The following is a 19,529-nucleotide window of genomic DNA, read 5'->3' on the forward strand; positions in this document are numbered from 1 at the left end:
CAAGCTATTCTCTGCTCTCCACAAGCATACTATACATGCACATGTACAAATACATGGAACAGAACTTTTAAAATTAGCTTTATGTACAAATATTAACAAACATTTGGGGGAAATCAGACTGAAAGACAAAATCCAATTCCATAAAGCCTTCAATTCCTATTAAGAGATCAAAGCTGAACCACTGGTAGTCTCGGCCTGGACAGAACTCAAGGGCACTGAGTGAGTGAAAACCATTCCAGGTAAAACATGCTACAACTCTGCTTACACAACACCTGCAGAATGACACATGCCAGATGAGAGTGGCTTGTTGCTGGCATGGGTCAGAGGTCAGGAATGGCAGTGAGCGTTGAGTGTGGGACAGTACACAAGGTCTTATGGTAACAGAACACTGTGCTGGGGTTGTTGGTGGCTACACGAATCAGCACATGACAAAAGGCACATGCTATACACACTCATACTAACACTAATTTATTGGTTTTGGTACAGTACTAGAGTAAGAGAAGTCAAAACCATCATGGAAAAGTATTCGAAGCATACATGCGACCTCTCCTTATAACTTACCAATCTTTAATTGTTTCAAACTAGAAAAACTTAAATTCTAAACTCCTATTGGAGAAAAAAATAAAGCTTTCGGCCTAGGAAATGTCTTTTTTTAAAAGGCAGCTGGAGAAGTAGCTCAGTGGTAAAGACACTTGATGTAAAAGCAAGATCTGAGTTTGAATCCCCAGCACCCAGAGAAAAGCCAGGCATGGCCACACATGCCAGTAACCCTGCTGTGGGGGAAGAAGAAAGGAAAATCCCAGAAGCTCAGCAGCAGGCAGGAGTAGGCAAACAGCAAGGTTCAGTTCAGGGAGCTGGCTCAGTGGTTAAGAATAATTGCTCTTCACTTGCTGCTCCTGCAGAGGACCCAAATTTGGTTCTCAACACCCTGTCAGGCGAGCAGATAACTAAAGCCCCAGGGGATCTAGCAGAATATCAGCATTCAATTAACATGCGCACATAAACATTGTGGTGATCTGATTAAGAATGGCTCCCATAGGCTCACAGATTTGAATGCCTGGTCACCAGGGGGTGGCACTATTGGAAAGATTAGTCAGTACTGGAGGAAGCATGCCTCTGGGGGTGGGCTTCAAGGTTTCAAAAACCCATGCCTAGCACAGAATCTCAGAGCCAGAGAATCAGGCTGTAGCTCTCAGCTACCTCTCCAGTTCTATTTTTGTCTGTGTGCCACCGAGCTTCTCACCTTGACGATAATGAACTCTAACCTCTGAAACTGTAAGCAAGCCCTCGATTAAATGCTTTCTTTTCTAAGAGGAGCCTGGGTCACGATGTCTCTTTGCAGCAATAGAACACTTACCAAGATATACATAACTGAAGATAGCAAAATAAAAACAAAAAGAGAAAATAGTTTAGGGCCTCTAGCTTTTTATTTCTAGAATAAAAGAAGTGCTTTTCTTTTCTTTCTGTGTTCTTTTCCTGGTTGTTCAGCATGTAAAGCCCTGAAGTAGACACATGACAGATGTGGATCTAGACAGCAGCATGGCTTCCCACCACTGTCTCACATCAAAGCCACAGTTCTGCTCACAACTGCTGCTGTGCCTTAAACAAGCTGACTCATCACACACAGCCAGTTTCCATGGCTATAAAACTGAGAAGACAAGAGGGTTAAATAAAACAATGTATTTCAGAGGGTCTGACCTGAGATATTGTGATTAAACACTATTATCCTATCGACTAAATATTTTTCCAACAAAGCCATTTAATTACCGTAGAAACTACAGATTCTCCCTGACTTACAATGTTGTCCCAGTCTGATAAACTCAGTACAAAGTACAAATAATGTACACCAAAGTGCATTTAACTTTTCTCCGCTCTGGTAAGCTGCCTGTGATTCTGTGCACCCTAATTAAACTCCCTGAGTCAACCGCAAGGAAAAAGGAAATGGCAGGGGCGTGGAGGGGGCCTAGCCAGTCACAAGGAAAGGATCCGCTGCGTGGGAGAAGACAGTGTACCGGGGTTAATACGATCAGAATATATCAGATACACATGTGAAGATGCCATGATGACACCCATTCCTATGTGTAATTAATATATGCAAATAAAACACTGAATGAATAAAACACTGTAAATGAAGTACATTTAACGGCTGGAGAGTCGGCTCAGGGGTGATGAGCACACACTGCTGGTCCAAGGCATCTGAGTTCGGTGACCAGCCCCACCCGCCACCCTCCCACCCCATCCCTACCCCTCCAACCCCACCCCACCCCTACCCCTCCACCCCCACCCCACCACCTCCCCACCCCCCCCCCCCTACCCCTCCACCCCTGTCAGGCAGCTCATCACCCCCTGCAGCTCCAGTTCCAAGGGGGTTGGCACGGCCCCTGCACTCAACTCATAGACCCACACAGACACATACACATAAACATTAATTAAAAAGTTAGTATTTTAAGTGCTTTAAGGGCTGGGAATATAGCTCATTTTAACTCCAGGACTGTGTACCTATATCTAAATTCTTCTGAGAAGAGGATCATTCAGTAACCTGCCACTGTTAGGCGAGCCACCTAACAGGAGGTGCTGGTTGCACCATCACTGCTTCATGGGTCAGGTATCACTAACATGAACTTGCGATGGTGGCTTTTTAGCTTGAAAAAACTCATGGCTAGGATTTCAGAACTGTATACCTGATGTTTATAAAAATCAGGGTTCAACTCAAATATCACAAATCATTCAATTTGTTATTACACGAAGTCCTAAGGGGCTAGAAAGGTGACTCAGCGGGTAAAAGTACTTGATGCCAACATGGTGATCTGAGCTCCACCCTTAAAACTCACGTGGTGGGAGAAGACCGAGCCCTACCAAGTTGTCCTCTGGCTGGCCATACCACACACAGGAGCACCCATACACCCACATGTACATGTGTACACACACACACACACACACACACACACACACACACACACACACACACACACACACACAAATAAACACATACATTTAACAAAATTCTGTTTCATGTATAATGAAATTTTCAAAAGCATTGGAATCGTCTCATTATGTGTTCCCATCCCATTTTACATTCACATAATGAAAACGGATCTAACTACTTCACTTACCCGGCTTCAAGCCAGAAGGAACCCAGCAGCACCCTGAGTTTGTTTCAAGTCTCTACACTTTCTCTACACATCTCATTTCTTAACTGAGACATAGCACAGACCCTTCTTTATGAGGAACTGACAGCTATTTCCTAAAGTTGAATTCCACCTTCAAAACTTTATAACTCCTTGTTGAGTTCCAATTAAACAAGTCAGCTATAAAGATTTCTTAAGAGCAACCAAGTAACCCAGACTATGGACTGGGTCTCAGATAGCAACAGTCTATTTTGTTAGATGAACAAAATACTGTGCTGGTGCAGCATGGCCTCGTTTAGTGAGACATACTGAAACACTGAGAGGTCATTGTCTCCTGGTCTACAGTTACTTTAAAACATTTCAAAACACAGGGCCAGCAAGATGGCTCAGTGGGTGAAGGTACTTGCAGCTGAGCCTGAGAACGTTGGCTCACTCAGGCCCCACATCCCACATGATGGAATGAGAGAAAGAAGTATAGTAAGAATTATTTCAAGAATTATTTGCACTTCCTCCAGATGCAAGTTACTGACGGACTATCTACCCACCGCACCAGAAAATCATTCTGGAGCTCCTTGGGATCAAAATAGAATTTCATAAAAACATATGAATAGAAAGAAGAAAATCCATGGCAACCGTAAAGGCCCTGACACCATGTGTGCCAAATTAGTATATTCTGAGGCCATCAATCTACTCTAAAAGGAGAACACGGGCTAACATCAGCAACAATAAAGGCCATGAACCAGGGCAGTTTGACAGCCAGAGACTAACTCAAAAAGATAGATAGATAGATAGATAGATAGATAGATAGATAGATAGATAGATAGATAGATAGATAGATAGATAACTGCTTTTTGATTTAGTGATACTCTGTGATGTTTCCAGAGTAGGAATTAAGTTTGAAGGTCGCCATCACCTGCTTCTTGGCAATGGCAGTCAATACAACATAATGTATCAGAATCCATGTAGGTTGGCTGATGAGCTGTTTATTTTAAAGTGACACACCCATACATACACAAGTTCCAAAGAAAATGCAAACTGACCTCACAATAGAAGAATGAGCATCACACAGGAAGGATTGGTCTGAGGCACTCATGAGAGCTCCAGGCCTGACCTAGAAGCATCTCGGTGTAACCATGCAGTGTAACGGATTACCAGGAACCAAGAGTTTCTTCTTGCTTGTTAGTCAACTGGCTGGTCTAGCCACACCATTTATATTACATAAAAATAACATCACTGAGAATTGGAAAATGTATATGTAAAAATCAGAATTCTGTAGCTGCATGAATAATGATAGCCACCACTGTCTAACGTCTACTTGAAATGATTAACACTGGAGAGATGCTTTTTGTATAACAGTCGGTAGGAAGACAATTCTTTCTAGGTAAAGTGGGTAAAAGTGGGTAAAGTGTTTGCCACACAAGCATGAGAAGCTGAGTTCAGATCCCCAACATGCATGCAGGGCTCAGCAGTAGACGTCTGCACCCCCAGTGCTGGGGGAACAGAGGAAGCACAGACAGGATAATCTCAGGAGCCTGTTGGCCATCAGTCTCGTCACGCAAGGAGCTCTAGGTCCAGCGAAATACCATGGCCCCAATAAAAAAAAATGGAGAAAAAGTAGAGACTACCCAATGTCAACCTCTGGTCCCCATGCCTGATGCTCACACACTTGCACATACAAAAGGACCACTTCCACCAGGCAGTGGTGGTGTGCGTCTTTAATCCTAGCGCATGGGATGCAGAGGAAGGTGGCTCTCTGAGTTGGATGCCAGCCTGCTCTATAGAGCTGGTTCCAGGACAGCCAAGGCTGTTGCACAGAAAAACCCTATCTAAAATAAAATAAAATAAGTTTAATTAAATTAAAATAAAATAAAGAACCACTTCCTAGTTCTTTAGTGTGACCTAAAAGGAGTATGGAACACAGACCACAGAGACTATAATAAATGAAGCCCTTCCTTGTTGAGCGCCAACTACCTCTCACTTTAGCACGCAGCATCACAGTGAACACAGTATGCATACAACTTCCCTTCCATTGGTATTATTTCCTTGGGATAGGACTCTAGAAATGAGATTAGAGGATCAGGGGTCAGAAGGAATCTCCAACCGTACTCCACTGCTCTGATACCACCGAGCATGCTCCACACGTCACAACTTCCTCTTTGCAATGGCTACGCTTCTATCCTGGTAATTCATCTGGGTTTTGTCTTGTCTGTTTGTTTTTGAACGAGGTCTCACTATGTAGCTCTGGCTGTCCTGGAACTCACTATGTAGACCAGGCTATTCTGGAACTCACGGAGCTCCGCTTGCATTTGCCTCCTGAGTGCGGGGATTAACGGTGTGTGCTAATAAACCTGGCGAGTGCATTCATCTGTTTTAAATGTGTGTAATTCTAAAATGTCGAGTTGCTCAAAGCCTGCTCTACATACTGAGTCCAGGAGAGCCGGAGCTATATGGAGAAATGCTGTCTTTATATCAAAAAAAGAAGAAACTAAATAAAACAGGAAAACGAAAATTTCCCCTCACCAACATTTACTCTTCCAAGACTTTTCACAAATCATATAATCTCCTGGGACCTCTGTACACACATTCCCCAAATGAGAAGTCTGAATCAACTTCTCAAGAACCCAGGGAAGTGAAAATTAACGAGATGGAACCAAGTCTTGTACAGAGAGAGGCAAAGTGTGCGGAGAGTGTGGGGAGCATTCGCACACATTGCAGAGGGCAAGAACATGTCATACTACACCATGACGGGGTCTCTAAAAGCACCGCCAGTACACAAAATTAGCCCAGAGAGCTGCCACTGCTCAAGACCAGGTATGAACCAACGGCAACAATAAGCAAGACGAAGGACAAACCGGAACCTGCTGGAGGATCAGCGTTTGGGAATTACGGACTGTGTCACAGGAGGCAAAGGAATGCGCACGAACACTACCTTGGGAAGACAGCCATGCTACCATGGAGTAAGAACGCCGGGGTAAGCATGTGCCAGGTTTTGTTTGGTTTTGTTTCTTGGACTTTTTCAATTTTGTTTTATGTGTGTTGAGTGTTTTGCCTACATGTAAATATATGAACCACGCTTGTGCCCTGTGGCCACAGTCGTCAGAAAAGGGTGCTAGATCCCCCAGGGTTAGACTTACAGAAGTTTGAGCCACCACGTGGGTTCTGGGAATCGAACCTGGATCCTCTCTCTGCAAAAACAAGTGTTCTCTTACCTGCTAAGCCATCTCACCAGCTCCACTATAAAACTATTTGCTAAATTGGGGAAAAACCAATTTATGTATTATAAGCCCCTGCGTTTCTCAGTACAGTAAAGGCAGGCTTACTAAGCACACCACTTCTCCAGATGAGACAGAGATGTTACATTTCTCTATATGGTATTGTATCTGCTTAGTGCTTTTTAGAAATGTGCAAAGATGACAGGAATATCTCTAATTCTAATTTAAGCCCCAAACCGCTATAATTCTATTGCAAGGTTCACAGAAAGGCCACTGAGCATTAGTGACTAATGTGTAAAATATGCCCCATGTGCCACAGAAGTATGTAAGGTGGCTGGGTAAGGTGTAAAATAGATATTTAATTCCTTTTTAAAGTTTTGACACAAAGAAATAAAGAGTCAAAACAAACAAACAAGACCTAAACATGTCAAATACCTCGGCCTGAACCCCCAGTTCTGGATAAATGAAACATGACTTACATTATCCAAGCCACTGAGCTGTGTGAACAGCCCAGCAGGAGAGCGTGGGAAGGCACACTGAACCCTTCACCCTCAGGGTCCTGGGCACTCTACAGAGATGCAGCAAAGGCCAGGAAAAAGATTTCCACACAATGAGCACTCAGAGAATGTGGATCTTATTGGTCTCAACTTCCGGCCACAAGAAAACAGGAAAGAGAACTCCGAAACATTCCAGTCGGACTACTAAGGAACGTACTCTGACTTGTTTAGAAGAAAGCACAGATATTTTCAACATATTGAGGTTAGCATTTTTATCAAGATGTGATGCATTTCTTAAACATGGCACTTACAGACTATAACTGCTTGCCTGGACTTAAAGGACTCACTCTAAATGCCCCTTGAGGGAGCGACGGTGAAGGGGCACGTGGGACAGGAATGTCAGCAGTCATGCTCACATGTTCACCTGGTATATGCTTGTCACAGCAGGAAAGACAACTCAATCCTTCACTAGGCATGACAGTAAGAGAGGATTTTAACATTATAATTGCTTTCGAAATTGGCAAATGGAAATTTAAAAAAAAAATCAAACCTTAAACTTTGTTCAATTTAATCATTTAAAAAACCTTCGAATCAGAAAAGGGTCCCGTCTTTTAAACATACCATGCCTACAATCTTCATCAGCTTGCCCGTAGTTTTTCTACAAAAAGAAAAGAAAAGACACAAGGTAAACTGACATGCTTCAAAGGCTGCTTTTAAGACCCAGCAGCACAGAGGAGCCGAGCTGCGTCTGAGGAGAACTGTGAATGCTGTCAGTCTAACACTCACAGGGATGGCTCATGCCCGTGCTCTCTGAGGGCCACCTCCACCACATCACAGTGCTTGCCCTGCACCCACTCCCACAGCACTCTCACCTCCTCCAGCCTCCGAGCTAGCCACAACCTCCTCCCCCACCTCCTCTTCCCCTGCCAACGGCTTGACTGAGAATTCCCACTGTCACAGCTGTATCTACCTCCTTCCCAGCAGCCTCTCCTCACACCTACTCCTTTCTAAACCTACCAACCATCCACCTCCAAGCTTCTTCTACTCTACCATACCTTTTCATGGTTCCTTTCCACTGATTCATTCCTAAACTATCATGCTATTATTTTTCCCAACTTAAAAAGAAAAAAAAAAAATCTGACTGAGCCAGGTATGCTGGCGCACACCTTTAGTCCTAGCATGCAAGTAGAGACAGCAGATCTCTGAGTTCGAGGCCAGCCTGGTCTACAGAGCAAATCCCAAAACATCCAGGAATACACAGAGAAACCATAAACCCAGTCTTGCAGAGTGAAGGGGGAAAGGGGAACTTAAGAGAGATGGCTCAGAGGGGCTGGGGATTTAGCTCAGTGGTAGAGCTTACCTAGGAAGCGCCAAGGCCCTGGTTGGTCCCCAGCTCCGGAAAAAAAAAAAAAAAAAAAAAAAAAAAAAAAAAAAAAAAAAAGAGAGATGGCTCAGTAGTTAAGAGCACTGGCCTCTCTTCCAGAGGACCTAGGTTCAATCCCCAGTACCCACATGGTGGCTCACAACTGTCTGTAACTCTAGTTCCAGGCGATCTGACGCCCTCACACAGATACAAATGCAGGCAAAGCATCAATGCACATAAAGTAAAAATAAATATGATTTTAAAAAATAAAATTTTAAAAACCCTAAACTTGTGACTTGACTTCTACTTTTTCCACAGGCTCCTTTCTTTTCTCTGGTGCTGTGGCAGAAATTCTCTCAGAGTTGGCTCTGCAAGCTTGTAAACCTTCATTCCAAAGGCAGAAGCAGGAGGATCACCAGTTGGAGAGCAGCCTACTCTACAAATGGAGGCTCAGACCAGCCAGGGCTACACAGTGAGACTGTTGAAGAAAGAAAAACATAAAAAGAGTTCCTGCCCTAACTCTCTCAGGTTCTCTTTAAGTCGGACTGTCTAAGGAAGCTAGTCCCATCATGGCCGACAGCACCCTACCCTGCATCCAGTGTGAGTCACACACCTGCTGCGTCCCCAGAGGCAGCCAGTGACCTGAGTGAATGATATCTCATCTTCTGCACAGAGCGCATGGCCTAGGGCTCTCTCACCTTTCCTTTTACTCCCAGCTAGTCCTCCCTGCCCTCTGCTCCTTCTCTCACACCAACAGGTCCCATCACACCGGGTCTGCAGCCTGCTTCTTCCTGGGACCTGAACCAAGCCCTGGATGCTAACTAACATCCTTAATCTCTCTCCAGAAACCCCTCGCTTGCACTCACTCCTGTCACCTGCCTGATGCTCAGAGAAACCTCAAATCTGAAGACACAAAACTAAACTCACAAACATGCTCCCCACCCGGGGCTTTCTCACCCCAGCTCAAGGGAGCCCCGTTCTAGAAAGCACTCAGTCAAAATGGTTCAGGGTAAGTAACTTCACATGACAGAAAACACACACACACACACACACACACACACACACTCTCTCTCTCTCTCTCTCTCTCTCTCTCTCTCTCTCTCTCTCTCTCTCTCTCTCTCTCTTTCTCCCTGCACTTGGTGTTAGGAAATCTGTTGCTGCCTTCAACCTGTGCACAGAACAGGTTGCACTGCTGTTTATAAACTGAACATTGAGTCTTGGTCATCTTGGCCCTACGTCATCCCAACAGTCCCCTTGCATACATTCATACCCCTTTATAGTCTGTCTTTGTTTTTTTGAGGCAAGGTCTCCCTGAATAGCCTTAGCTGTTCTGGAATTCACTATGTAAATGGAGCTGCCCTTGAACTCACAGAGATCCTCCTGCCTCTACCTCCCAAGTGCTGGGATTCACACATGTACTACTATGCCCAACACTTTTTTTTCTCATTTTTTGAAACAGGCCCTGGCTGTCCTGAAACCCTCTGTTTAGTTATGCTGGCCTCAAACTCAGACAGTCCTGCCTCTGACCCCCAACTGCTAGAATTAAAGGCATGTGCTACCACGGCCCATTTTGTTTTGTTTTGTTTTTTTTTTTTTTGTTTTTTTTTGGTTTTTTTTTTTTTTTTTTTTTTTGGTTTCTTTTTTTTTTGGGGGACAGAACCCAGGGCCTTGTGCTTCCTAGGCAAGCCCGCGCCACCACTGAGCTAAATCCCAACTTGTTTTGTTTTTAATAACCTATTTTAAAAATTAGTCTAAGGGTTCCTGGTGAATCAAATCCCACCCCTGCTCTGCCCCAGCCTCTATAGCAGCCCCCAATCACTCATGTGAATGACTCAGAAGGCCCGACAGACCCCACTGCCCTACTCTTTCCCTCCCCCTCACTCACTCTAGAATCATACCAGTGCAGCTAGTATTCACATTTGACTGTGATGCCTCTGCCTCAGAGTCCCTGCACCGTCTGCCTGTTCCCTTTCTCCAGAGCTCCACATTCTTACTTCCCCTTCCTATCACCTTCTCATAGGCTGGCCCGGAACAGCCTGGGTAAACACCCATGGGCAGCATAGCTGCTCTGAGGTTCCTGGGCCCTCACCTCCCTGAATGCTACCAACCTAGTGTACAGCCACCTGCAACAGCCAGTGCTTCTACCTATTCCCTACCAGACTGTGGCAGCAAGAAGGCCTCTCTCTCTCTTACCAGTCTGTGTGTAAAATTTCTAGAACAATGTCTATCAGACAAATGTGCTCGATAAACACATATTAAATGAGTGAGTACCATAACCCAGTTTGTAAAGTTTTAAATATAGTTGTTTGCCATTGAGAATGTTCAGCAATCACCAGGTATTTCCCTCGAATCTGTTCAGGCCCAAGCTACCTCATTTGTACAGAAGTGTCCAGCATATGGTCCTTGTAACTACGGGTACATCAACAGCTCGTCACTGGTGTACCAACAGCATCCACTCACCAACTGCAAGAATGAGGCAATTCTGTACAGAAGACTCTCGATTTTGATGCGCTCAATCTCCACTGGGCACGGCCCTGTGAAGTCTGTCATGGAGTACTGGCCAAGAGAGAGCAGGGCGTCTGTGCAGTGCTGGAGGGCCATGTCATAGTCCTGCCTCTGCAGTGACGCGCACGCTTGTTCACATGACCTTTCAGCTCTTCTGTCTTCCATGACTCAGGGACAAAAATCCTAAACATGAGAAAAGAATGGATGTGACTTAAAGACTCGGCAAGGGGCTGGAGACACAGCTCGGCAATCGAAAGCACTGGCTGCTCTTTTAGAGAACCCAGATTTGGGACCGAGGTTCAGCTCCTGGCCAGCTCACAGCCAACTGTAATGCCCGGTCCAGAGGACCTGACAGCTTCGTCAGGTACCTGCATGCCCGGAGTGAACATACACTCGGAAGTACATACACAGGCAAAACATATCTGCAAATAACTGAAGGTCTTAAGAGTATGTGTTTAAAAAGAGAATGAGACAGATACATAGTAATGCTTATACACTCTCCCCATCGCACCTCTCCCAATGGAGAGGCTTCCTCAGCAAACTTCCTGGTCATCGCAGCTGTGGGAAGAGTAAAATTAACACGCATAATTTATGAAGCCTGTATTTCCTAAGACCCATGCTAACCTACCACCATAAGCCCCTAGGATCGAATTCCTCCTAAATGAAACATAAATGAATGCTACAGGTACACATAACAACAAGATTCTACTTTTCTGACCAAAAGAGCAAAAACTTTTCCTGTCTAAACCTTCAAGTTTCAGCCTCTCTCTAGTCTTACACTTCTGGCACTGCAGAAAATCAAAACCATATTGTGTAGGATTTTTTTTTCTCACACCCGTCTAGCCAAAGTCCGAGCTGGGCCTTCAACTCCGCCCACATTCCCAGAGGGCCAGGCTATATGCAAACAGCCCCAAACACAGAGATAAGGCATGAGGTCACTGCTTTCCAGGATCTCAGAGGTTAGCAGAGGAGCCAAAGCTCAGGCTACCGAAGACCAGAAAGACGCTCCATCTGAAGCGTGAGCTGGCTCAGGAGGGGAACAGTTCACAGCACAGACCACAGCAGGAGCAAACTCCAGCTCTGCAGAGACATCAGGTCAGCTGAACCAGAGGGCTCAGCAGGTAAAGGCGCTTGCCACCCAGTCTGGCGGCCTGTCGATCCCTGATAAGCACAAGGTAGAAGAACGAACTTCTGCAAGCTTTCCTCTGACACACGCACCCACACATGCACACGCAAGAACATTTTTCAAAAAATGTTTAAAAAAGGAAGTGTTCAGCTGAACTCAGCAAGAGGAGATAAACCACACGTTAAACTCGAGATGCCAAAACTTTGCAGTAGAGTAGGGTAGGGAGGACTATGGGTCAAATACCATGAGAGTCGGAGATTCTTCCCACAGTCAGCACGTGAAGGACAGGTTGTAAACAAAGGTGGTAGAGCCCCGGGCTGGCATGTACAGGGTTGAGTTTGATTCCCGGGACTATGAAAGGGGAGGAAAAAAGAAGTAATCTATCAATGTCAGTCCTCTGAAGGAAGGTCAACAGGCAGGAATGGCAGCACTGACCACTAAGGGCACACTAGAGGCAGCGAGGCGACTCCGTGGGAAAAGGTGCTTGCCTTGCTGACAACTGAAGCTGGATCCCAGGGTACCACACAGTAGGAGCGAACCAGCTTCTGTGACCTGGCATGGGCTCTGTGGCACATCTTCATTCACGCAAAAGTAAAGTCTTTTTCAAAATATGGTTTTGAAATTAACTAAAACTTAAGAAGCTGGGCACAGCTGTGAGGGATGTTTCTGGGCTGGATTATTTAGGTGGGAGACCCACACTGAATCTGGATCGTATGAAGTCAGATGACCAACCCTATTCTGGTCCACACTTCCTGGTGATAGCCTACGTAAAGGGACAGGGAAAAAGAAGCTCTGCTTTTTGCCTGCTTGCCCTCACCCACACAGGAGCGTTCGCCTGTCCTGTTGCTGAGGTACTCACTCCTGTGCTGGTGTTAGAACCTACTTCTTCAGGATTCCGACACAGACGGAATGGGCAGCTCTCCAGGACAGGGACTCCAGCAGCGGATAGGGACAGCTGAGACATCCAGTCTTGTGGACTGAACACCTACTGGATCCCTCCCCTTTCCATGGGAGACAGCCATTGTTGGACTACTTGGGATACATCCTATAAGCCACTCTAATAAATCCATACATATTAGTTTACTCTATCAGAGAGAGAAAAACCAGTAAAATGGTTCAAGGAGACAATAAGAAGGTCAGCAAGATCGTTTAGTAAAGGTGCTTCCTGGAAAAGCCCACCAGCTTGTCTGGCCCACAGGTCTTACAGTGGAAGGACCACCAACCCCCAAAAGTTGTTATCTGGCCCCTCATGCATGTGCACCATGACTTGTGCTCGCACTTGTGTAGTAAAAGTTAGAACGGACAGCAGGGATTCAAGCCTGCTTCTCCCCATCCCTTCACAGAGACTGTAAGAAGTGGCAGCGACAGCACTTGCTTCAAGACCGGCTCCCGCCAACCCTCCTCCCACCCTCATCAAGGCTGCGGCCTGCTTCGATTGGTCAATCCTTAGCCTTTCTTCTGCTCTGACAACCTCCATGCTCCCTGTTGTCCTTATAGAGTCCATCTGTCCCATCACCTCCTCAGCCTGCAGCAGCAGTTTCCAACCTGTGGGTCGCAGCCCTTTCACGGGGATTGCCCAAGACCATTAGGAGACACAGATGTTTACATTATGATTCAGAAGCAAAATTACAGTTATGAAGTAGCAACAAAAATAATGTCATGGTTGGGGGTCACCACAGCATGAGGAGCTGTATTAAAGGGCCCCAGCATTATGAAGGTAGATAAGCACTGGCCAACAGAAATGCTCTTGGCTGGCATCCCCAGCTCCAACCTCCATAACCTGGCTCTGCCCTCAGTAAACTGTTCTGCAGCCATAAACTGCAGTGCGGGATGAGAGGCTTCAGAAATGAGCACCGCCCTTCAACTTCCCACACTGTGATTCTGCAGAAGACACAGACACCCTGAAGGGACAGTAAGAGGGGTCAAAAGGGACATCACCAGTGTATATCAGCAGTTAGCAAATACAAGTAGTATATAAGATGCAATACAATATCCTCTAACTCTCTCAATATGGAGAGAGAGAGAGAGAGAGAGAGAGAGAGAGAGAGAGAGAGAGAGAGAGAAGAAAGGCACATGAAGGCTAAAGGTTAACATAAGCATCTTCCTCAATTACTCTCAACCTTCTTTTGAAGTGTCTCACTATGTAAACCAGACTGGCCTTAAAGTCACCTCTGTGAGTTTAAGAGATCCATCTGCCTATTACTACTACTACTACTACTACTACTACTACTACTACTACTACTACTACTACTATTATTTTATGCTTATGGGAGTTTTTCCTAAACCTGGTGTTCACAGAGGCCAAAAGAGAGCATCTGATCCCTGTTACAGTTTGACCCACTAAGTGGGTGCTGAGGACAAACCAGGACCCTCTGGAAAAGCAGCCTTCCCTCCATCACTCCAACCCTTACCTCTGCCTCTTGAATAGTGGGACTAAAGCATGCATCATAGCCAGCCTGGTGCAACATGCCTTTGCCTTTAATCCCAGCACCCAAGAGTTCAAGGCCAGCCTGATCTATGACAGAGCCTAGGACAGCCAAGGCTACATCGGAAGGCCCTGTTTCAAAAACAACGATGTGCCTCACTACATCGAGTTTACTCTGTTTTTTTTGTTTTGTTTTTTTTTTTGGTGGTGGTGGGGTTTTTTTTGTTTTTGTTTTTGTTTTTGTTTTTGAGATAAGGTCTCTTACTAAATCTGGAGTTTATCAATTTGGTTAGGTGGGCTGGCTAAAACCTCCAAGGATCTGCCTGTTTTCCCAACACTGGATTACAAGTCCACATTACCATGCCTGGCTTTCCTTGGATCCTCGGGCCTGTATGACAGGCCTTACCAACTGAGCTGCTTTTTCCCACCTCCTGGGGTTTTTAACTAAAAACAAAATATGGTTTTAAATGTTTATACTTAACATGTTAAGTGTTAATACTTTTTAGGCTTCTTTGGTTTTTTTTTCAAAACAAGATTTGCCTGTGTACCCTTGGCTGTCTTGGAACTCACTCTTAGACCAGACTGCCTGCCTCGGCCTCTGCCTCTCAAGGGCTGGGATTCCAGGCATGCGAGCATCACCTGCATTTTGTTTTCATTTTCTTTCTTTTTTTTTTAACAAATTAGTCATTTAACATAAAAATAAAAACTGTGTTACTAACTAACAAGATAATTGGACAAATAGATGGCATCTCTTCAGTCTTTTTCCTGGTCTCCTTGCAAACTCCCTCAGCTCCCTCCACATGCTATACATTTCCCAGTTGGGTTTAAGAGAGTTTAAATAGTTCAGTTATGATTTGAATTTATGTCCCTAATATAAACATGTATTGACTTGGTAGAATCAATTATCGAACAAAAATCAAAAACTACTCATTTCTGGATTGTTGCAGTGACTCTGCCGTCCGCCACACCTAAGACCAGCGGTACAGGGATGGGGTGACAGCTCAGTGGTTAGAAGCACTGTCTGCTTCCCCAGAAGACCCAGGTTCAGTTCCCAGCATAGTCATGGTGCTCACAGCCCTCTGTAGTCCTAGTTCCCAGAGACCCAATGACCTGGCAAGATCTCCATGAACACTGCATGCATATGATACACACACATGCAGGCACCTGTGAACATAAAAACTAAAACTTAAATTTTAAAACAAAACAAAAAAAGAACAGTATTACAGAACAATCACTAACCATGGCACACACCAGAGATACGTCTGTGCTGCAGAGAGCTGTCCCACGTACAGCAGTCTGCTGAACAGCACCCCCAGCCTCTACCTCCCAGACACCACAGTCCATCTGCCAACTTGAAATAATGATAACCGTCACTAGGCATTAACGAAATCAGCCTCAGTCAGGAGCTGACAGATAGGCACACAGATAACAGAAAGGTAAGCCATATGACATCCAGCTGCCAGGAAGACTGAGGCAAAACGGATCCCACACTGACAACCTGCCTGGGCCAAGAAGCAAGTTCAAGGACAGCCTGGACAATTTAGTAAGACCCTGTCCCTAAATGAAGTAATTAAAAGGGGCCATCAAGATGGCTCAGTGGGTAAAGGTGCTCAAGGCTGAGACTGACTTTGATCCCTGGGACCCACACAGTGGAAGTGTCTCTAAGAAGTACTTTTATAAATTTACTTTTAATTATGTATACATATGAGTGCAGGTACCCTGGAGGCCAGAGGTGTGGGATCCCAGGGACTGGGGTTATAGGAGGCAGTAAGATGCCCAATGTGGGTGCTGGAAACTGAACTCAGATCCTCTGGAAGAGCGGCAAAAGCTCTTAACCACTGAGCTAGCTCTCAGCCCCAACTTTTGGGTTTTTGAGACAGAATCCGGCTTACAACTCAAGAGCCATCTCTCCAGCCCCCTTTTTCAAAGATTTATTTTATTTTTTAATTGTGTTACGTGTCTGTGCATGTATTAAAAACAAAGTCTAAGGAACAAGAGGGCTGGGGTTACAACCCAGTGGCAAGTGTTTGCCTTCCATTAATAGTCCTAGAATAAACTCCAAACACCACAGGAAAGAAAAGAGACAAACCAGGTACCAAAACGCAAATCATCCCACAAAACTCACAGCCTGTACCTAAACAAATACTATAAACACAAGTAGCAATAAAAACAAACTAATACTGCCCATGCTATGTATGTGTCCTCAGGAACAATGACCTGATGCAGAGCAGACTAAGGCAGAGGCCCCACCTTGAAAGCTCACTCACGTGGCCTGGAGCACGTGACTTCACCTGAGGTCTCAAAACCATCTGGGAATGGACAGTGAGACCGCCAATTCTTCCCTTCTTGGGTTCCTCTGTGAAGCACTTAAACTGCTTCACAGTGGTAACTCCCCTAAACTTGCAGAGTTTCACTTATGTAAAATGGAAATCACTTAACACTTAGTACTTTCCAGCTGGAATTGGTTCAGAGGTTAAGACGCCCAAGTTCAGTTTCTCAGTGCCCACACGGCAGTTTATAACCATCCATAGCTCTACTACAAGCTGGCAAAACATTCACATGCTAAAATAAATATATCTTTATAAAGAAATTCAGGGACCTAGAGAGATGGCTCAGTGGTTAAGAACATAGACTGGGGTTGGGGATTTAGCTCAGTGGTAGAGCGCTTGCCTAGCAAGTGCAAGGCCCTGGGTTGGGTCCTCAGCTCTGGAAAAAAAAAAAAAAAAAAAAAAAAAGAACATAGACTGGGGGTTGGGGATTTAGCTCAGTGGTAGAGCACTTGCCTAGGAAGCGCAAGGCCCTGGGTTCGGTCCCCAGCTCCGAAAAAAAGAACAACAAAAAAAAAAAGAACATAGACTGTTCTTCCAAAGGTCTTGAGTTCAATTCCCAACAACCACATGGTAACTCACAACCATCTGTAATGGGATCTGATGCTCTCTTCTGATGCATCTGAAGACAGCTACACTGTATTCATTTAAATAAAGTAAATAGATCTTTGAAAAAAAGAAAAAGAAAAAGAAATTCAGGGGCTTGGGAGATGGCTCAGTGGTTAAGAGGACTGACTAATCTTTCTGAGGACCCAGGTTCAATTCCCAGCACCCATAAGGCAGTTCACTTCAGTCTGTAATTCCAAGATCTGACACTCTCACATAGATATACATGTAGACAAAACACCAATGCATATGAAATAAAAAATAAAATGTTTAAAAAAACAAAATAGAAAGTCAGAGTTCCAGCACTTGGGAGGCAGAGGCAGGTGAATTTCTACGAGTTCAAGGTTAGCCAGAGCTACGATGAGACTCTGTCTCAAACAAACCAACACCCAAAAATATAAAATAAATTCAGTACTATGGTTGAAGACAATAAAATATCACTCTATGTGACAACTTTGCCTACTTAGCACAGGAATAATTTTCTTTTCAGTAAACAGGTAATGGTTGTGTGGGCACAGCCACCACCTCCACAAACACCATACTTACATGCACAAACACATGTGAGCACATAGATACACAAACAATTGAAAATACAGTAAGAAGAGCAAGCACGATGGCACGTGCCTTTAATCCCAGCACTCAGGGAGGCAGACAGAAGGATCTCTGAGTTCAAGGCCAGCCTGGTCTACAGAAGGAGTTCCAGGACACCCAAGGCTTCATAAGAGCTAAGAGAGAGAGCATGCTTCAAAAGAGCCAAGTAACAATAGTAAATAATAGTAGGAGTAGGAGTAGTAGTGGTAGTAGTAATAGTAAAAGAAGATATTCAACACCACTAGCCCTCCCACAAATGCAAATTAAAGCCAGGATCAGGTATCACACACTGAAGAGATGAGCCTCAAGGGCTGTGGCTACAAAGAGGGCTTGGCAATTAATTACGAGCACCTGCTGCTCTTCTAGAAAGCCCCAGTTCCAGTCCTGCTGTGCACATATCAGAGTCTGGCGCACTCCTACAGCCTCAGCTCCACAGAAAGCTAAGACAGGCTCCGAGGGGCTGCGGCTTCTAAGACAGGACCTGGGGCCGGCTGGTTTCCAGGCTAACCAGAAAAACCAAGCCCCCAGTTCAAGACAGATTGTGCCTCCAAAGGAACAGGCTGAGTGACAGCATCTGTCACCTTCTTCTGTCCTCCACATATGAACCCGCCCATACTCACACACTAACATACATGTCTCAGTAACACCTCTTGTTCCATCCACTTATCCCAAGACAATGAGAACACAAAAACCTGTAAATAAATGTTTACAGCTGCTCTATTCAGAATTGCTAAAAATGAAACTCAAGCATCCTTTAGCAGCGAATGACTGAATACAGTGTAGTGCTCCCACAGTGGAAAACTACTCAGCAGTGAAAAAGAACGACCTACAACAAACAAGCTGGGTGACACCAATGGCTCAGCAGGAAAGGTGCTCGTCATCAAACCTGAAGATCTGTTAGAGCCCCAGAGCCCACTAGTGGAGTCGGAGAACTGACACCCAAGAGTGATCTATCCTCTGACCTCCGCATGCAGGCAGTCAGGTAGACAGACACACAAAACAAACAAACGAGGAGATTAATAATTAAGAGCAGAAAGCAGTCCTCAGACTTGCAGACTGTGTGCTCAGTGACAAGCCAGGGGAAGCACAATACTCAAGGGCAGCATGAGTGGGGGATGTGGTTCTGCACTGGAGACTATGTAGATGAAGTCTGCCTAACCCATATGTGCATTCAACTAGGAGACCTATTCACCAAAACAAATCAGTTCTTCTGAGCATGGTGGCGCATGCCTTTAATCCCAGCACTTAGGAGGCAAGAGACAGTTGGACTCTTGTCAGTTCAAGGCCAGTCTGGTTTGCAGAGCTCTTTCCAGGATAGCCAAAGACAAAAACCCATCTCAGAAAAAATAAATAAATAAAATGAAATAAGATAAAACAATCAAATATAGGGGTTGGGGATTTAACTCAGCGGTACAGCGCTTGTTTAGCGAGCGCAAGGCCCTGCGTTCGGTCCCCAGCCCCGAAAAAAAGAAAAAAAGAAAAAAAAAACAAAAAAAACAATCAAATATAAACAGAGTAAAACAATACCAATAAAGTAAAAATAATGAAATAAGGATAAACCTTAGTGTCATGATTGACACACTTTTAGAAAATGGGGAAAACAGATGCAAAATAAGAGGGAAAAAAGCTTGCAGCCTTCCTCCTCCGTAGGCTGAAAAGCAGGAGTGCAGCCTCAGGAAGAGCAGTTTGCAATAAGCCAGCTGTTGGAGGTCACCTGGCACAGAACACAGGATGCTTTTGAAGAATTCC

The 19,529-nt window shown here is 44.9% G+C and overlaps 1 protein-coding gene across 4 annotated transcripts in view; it reads right to left on the reverse strand.

Moving 5' to 3' along the window:
* Positions 1-19,529, reverse strand: part of Helz (helicase with zinc finger) — a 138,227-nt gene that overhangs the window by 101,774 nt on the left and 16,924 nt on the right. For all 4 annotated transcript variants that reach the window (XM_032913924.1, XM_032913925.1, XM_032913921.1 and 1 more), the window contains 2 exons: positions 10,661-10,888; positions 7,459-7,495 (listed from right to left, as the gene is read on the reverse strand). In XM_032913924.1, coding sequence (XP_032769815.1) covers positions 7,459-7,495; positions 10,661-10,870 — 247 coding nt within the window. In that variant the 5' untranslated portion in view covers positions 10,871-10,888. The remainder of the gene's footprint in view (positions 1-7,458; positions 7,496-10,660; positions 10,889-19,529) is intronic.

This window comes from Rattus rattus, chromosome 9, assembly GCF_011064425.1.
Source record: "Rattus rattus isolate New Zealand chromosome 9, Rrattus_CSIRO_v1, whole genome shotgun sequence".
NCBI classification, from domain to species: Eukaryota; Metazoa; Chordata; class Mammalia; order Rodentia; family Muridae; genus Rattus; species Rattus rattus.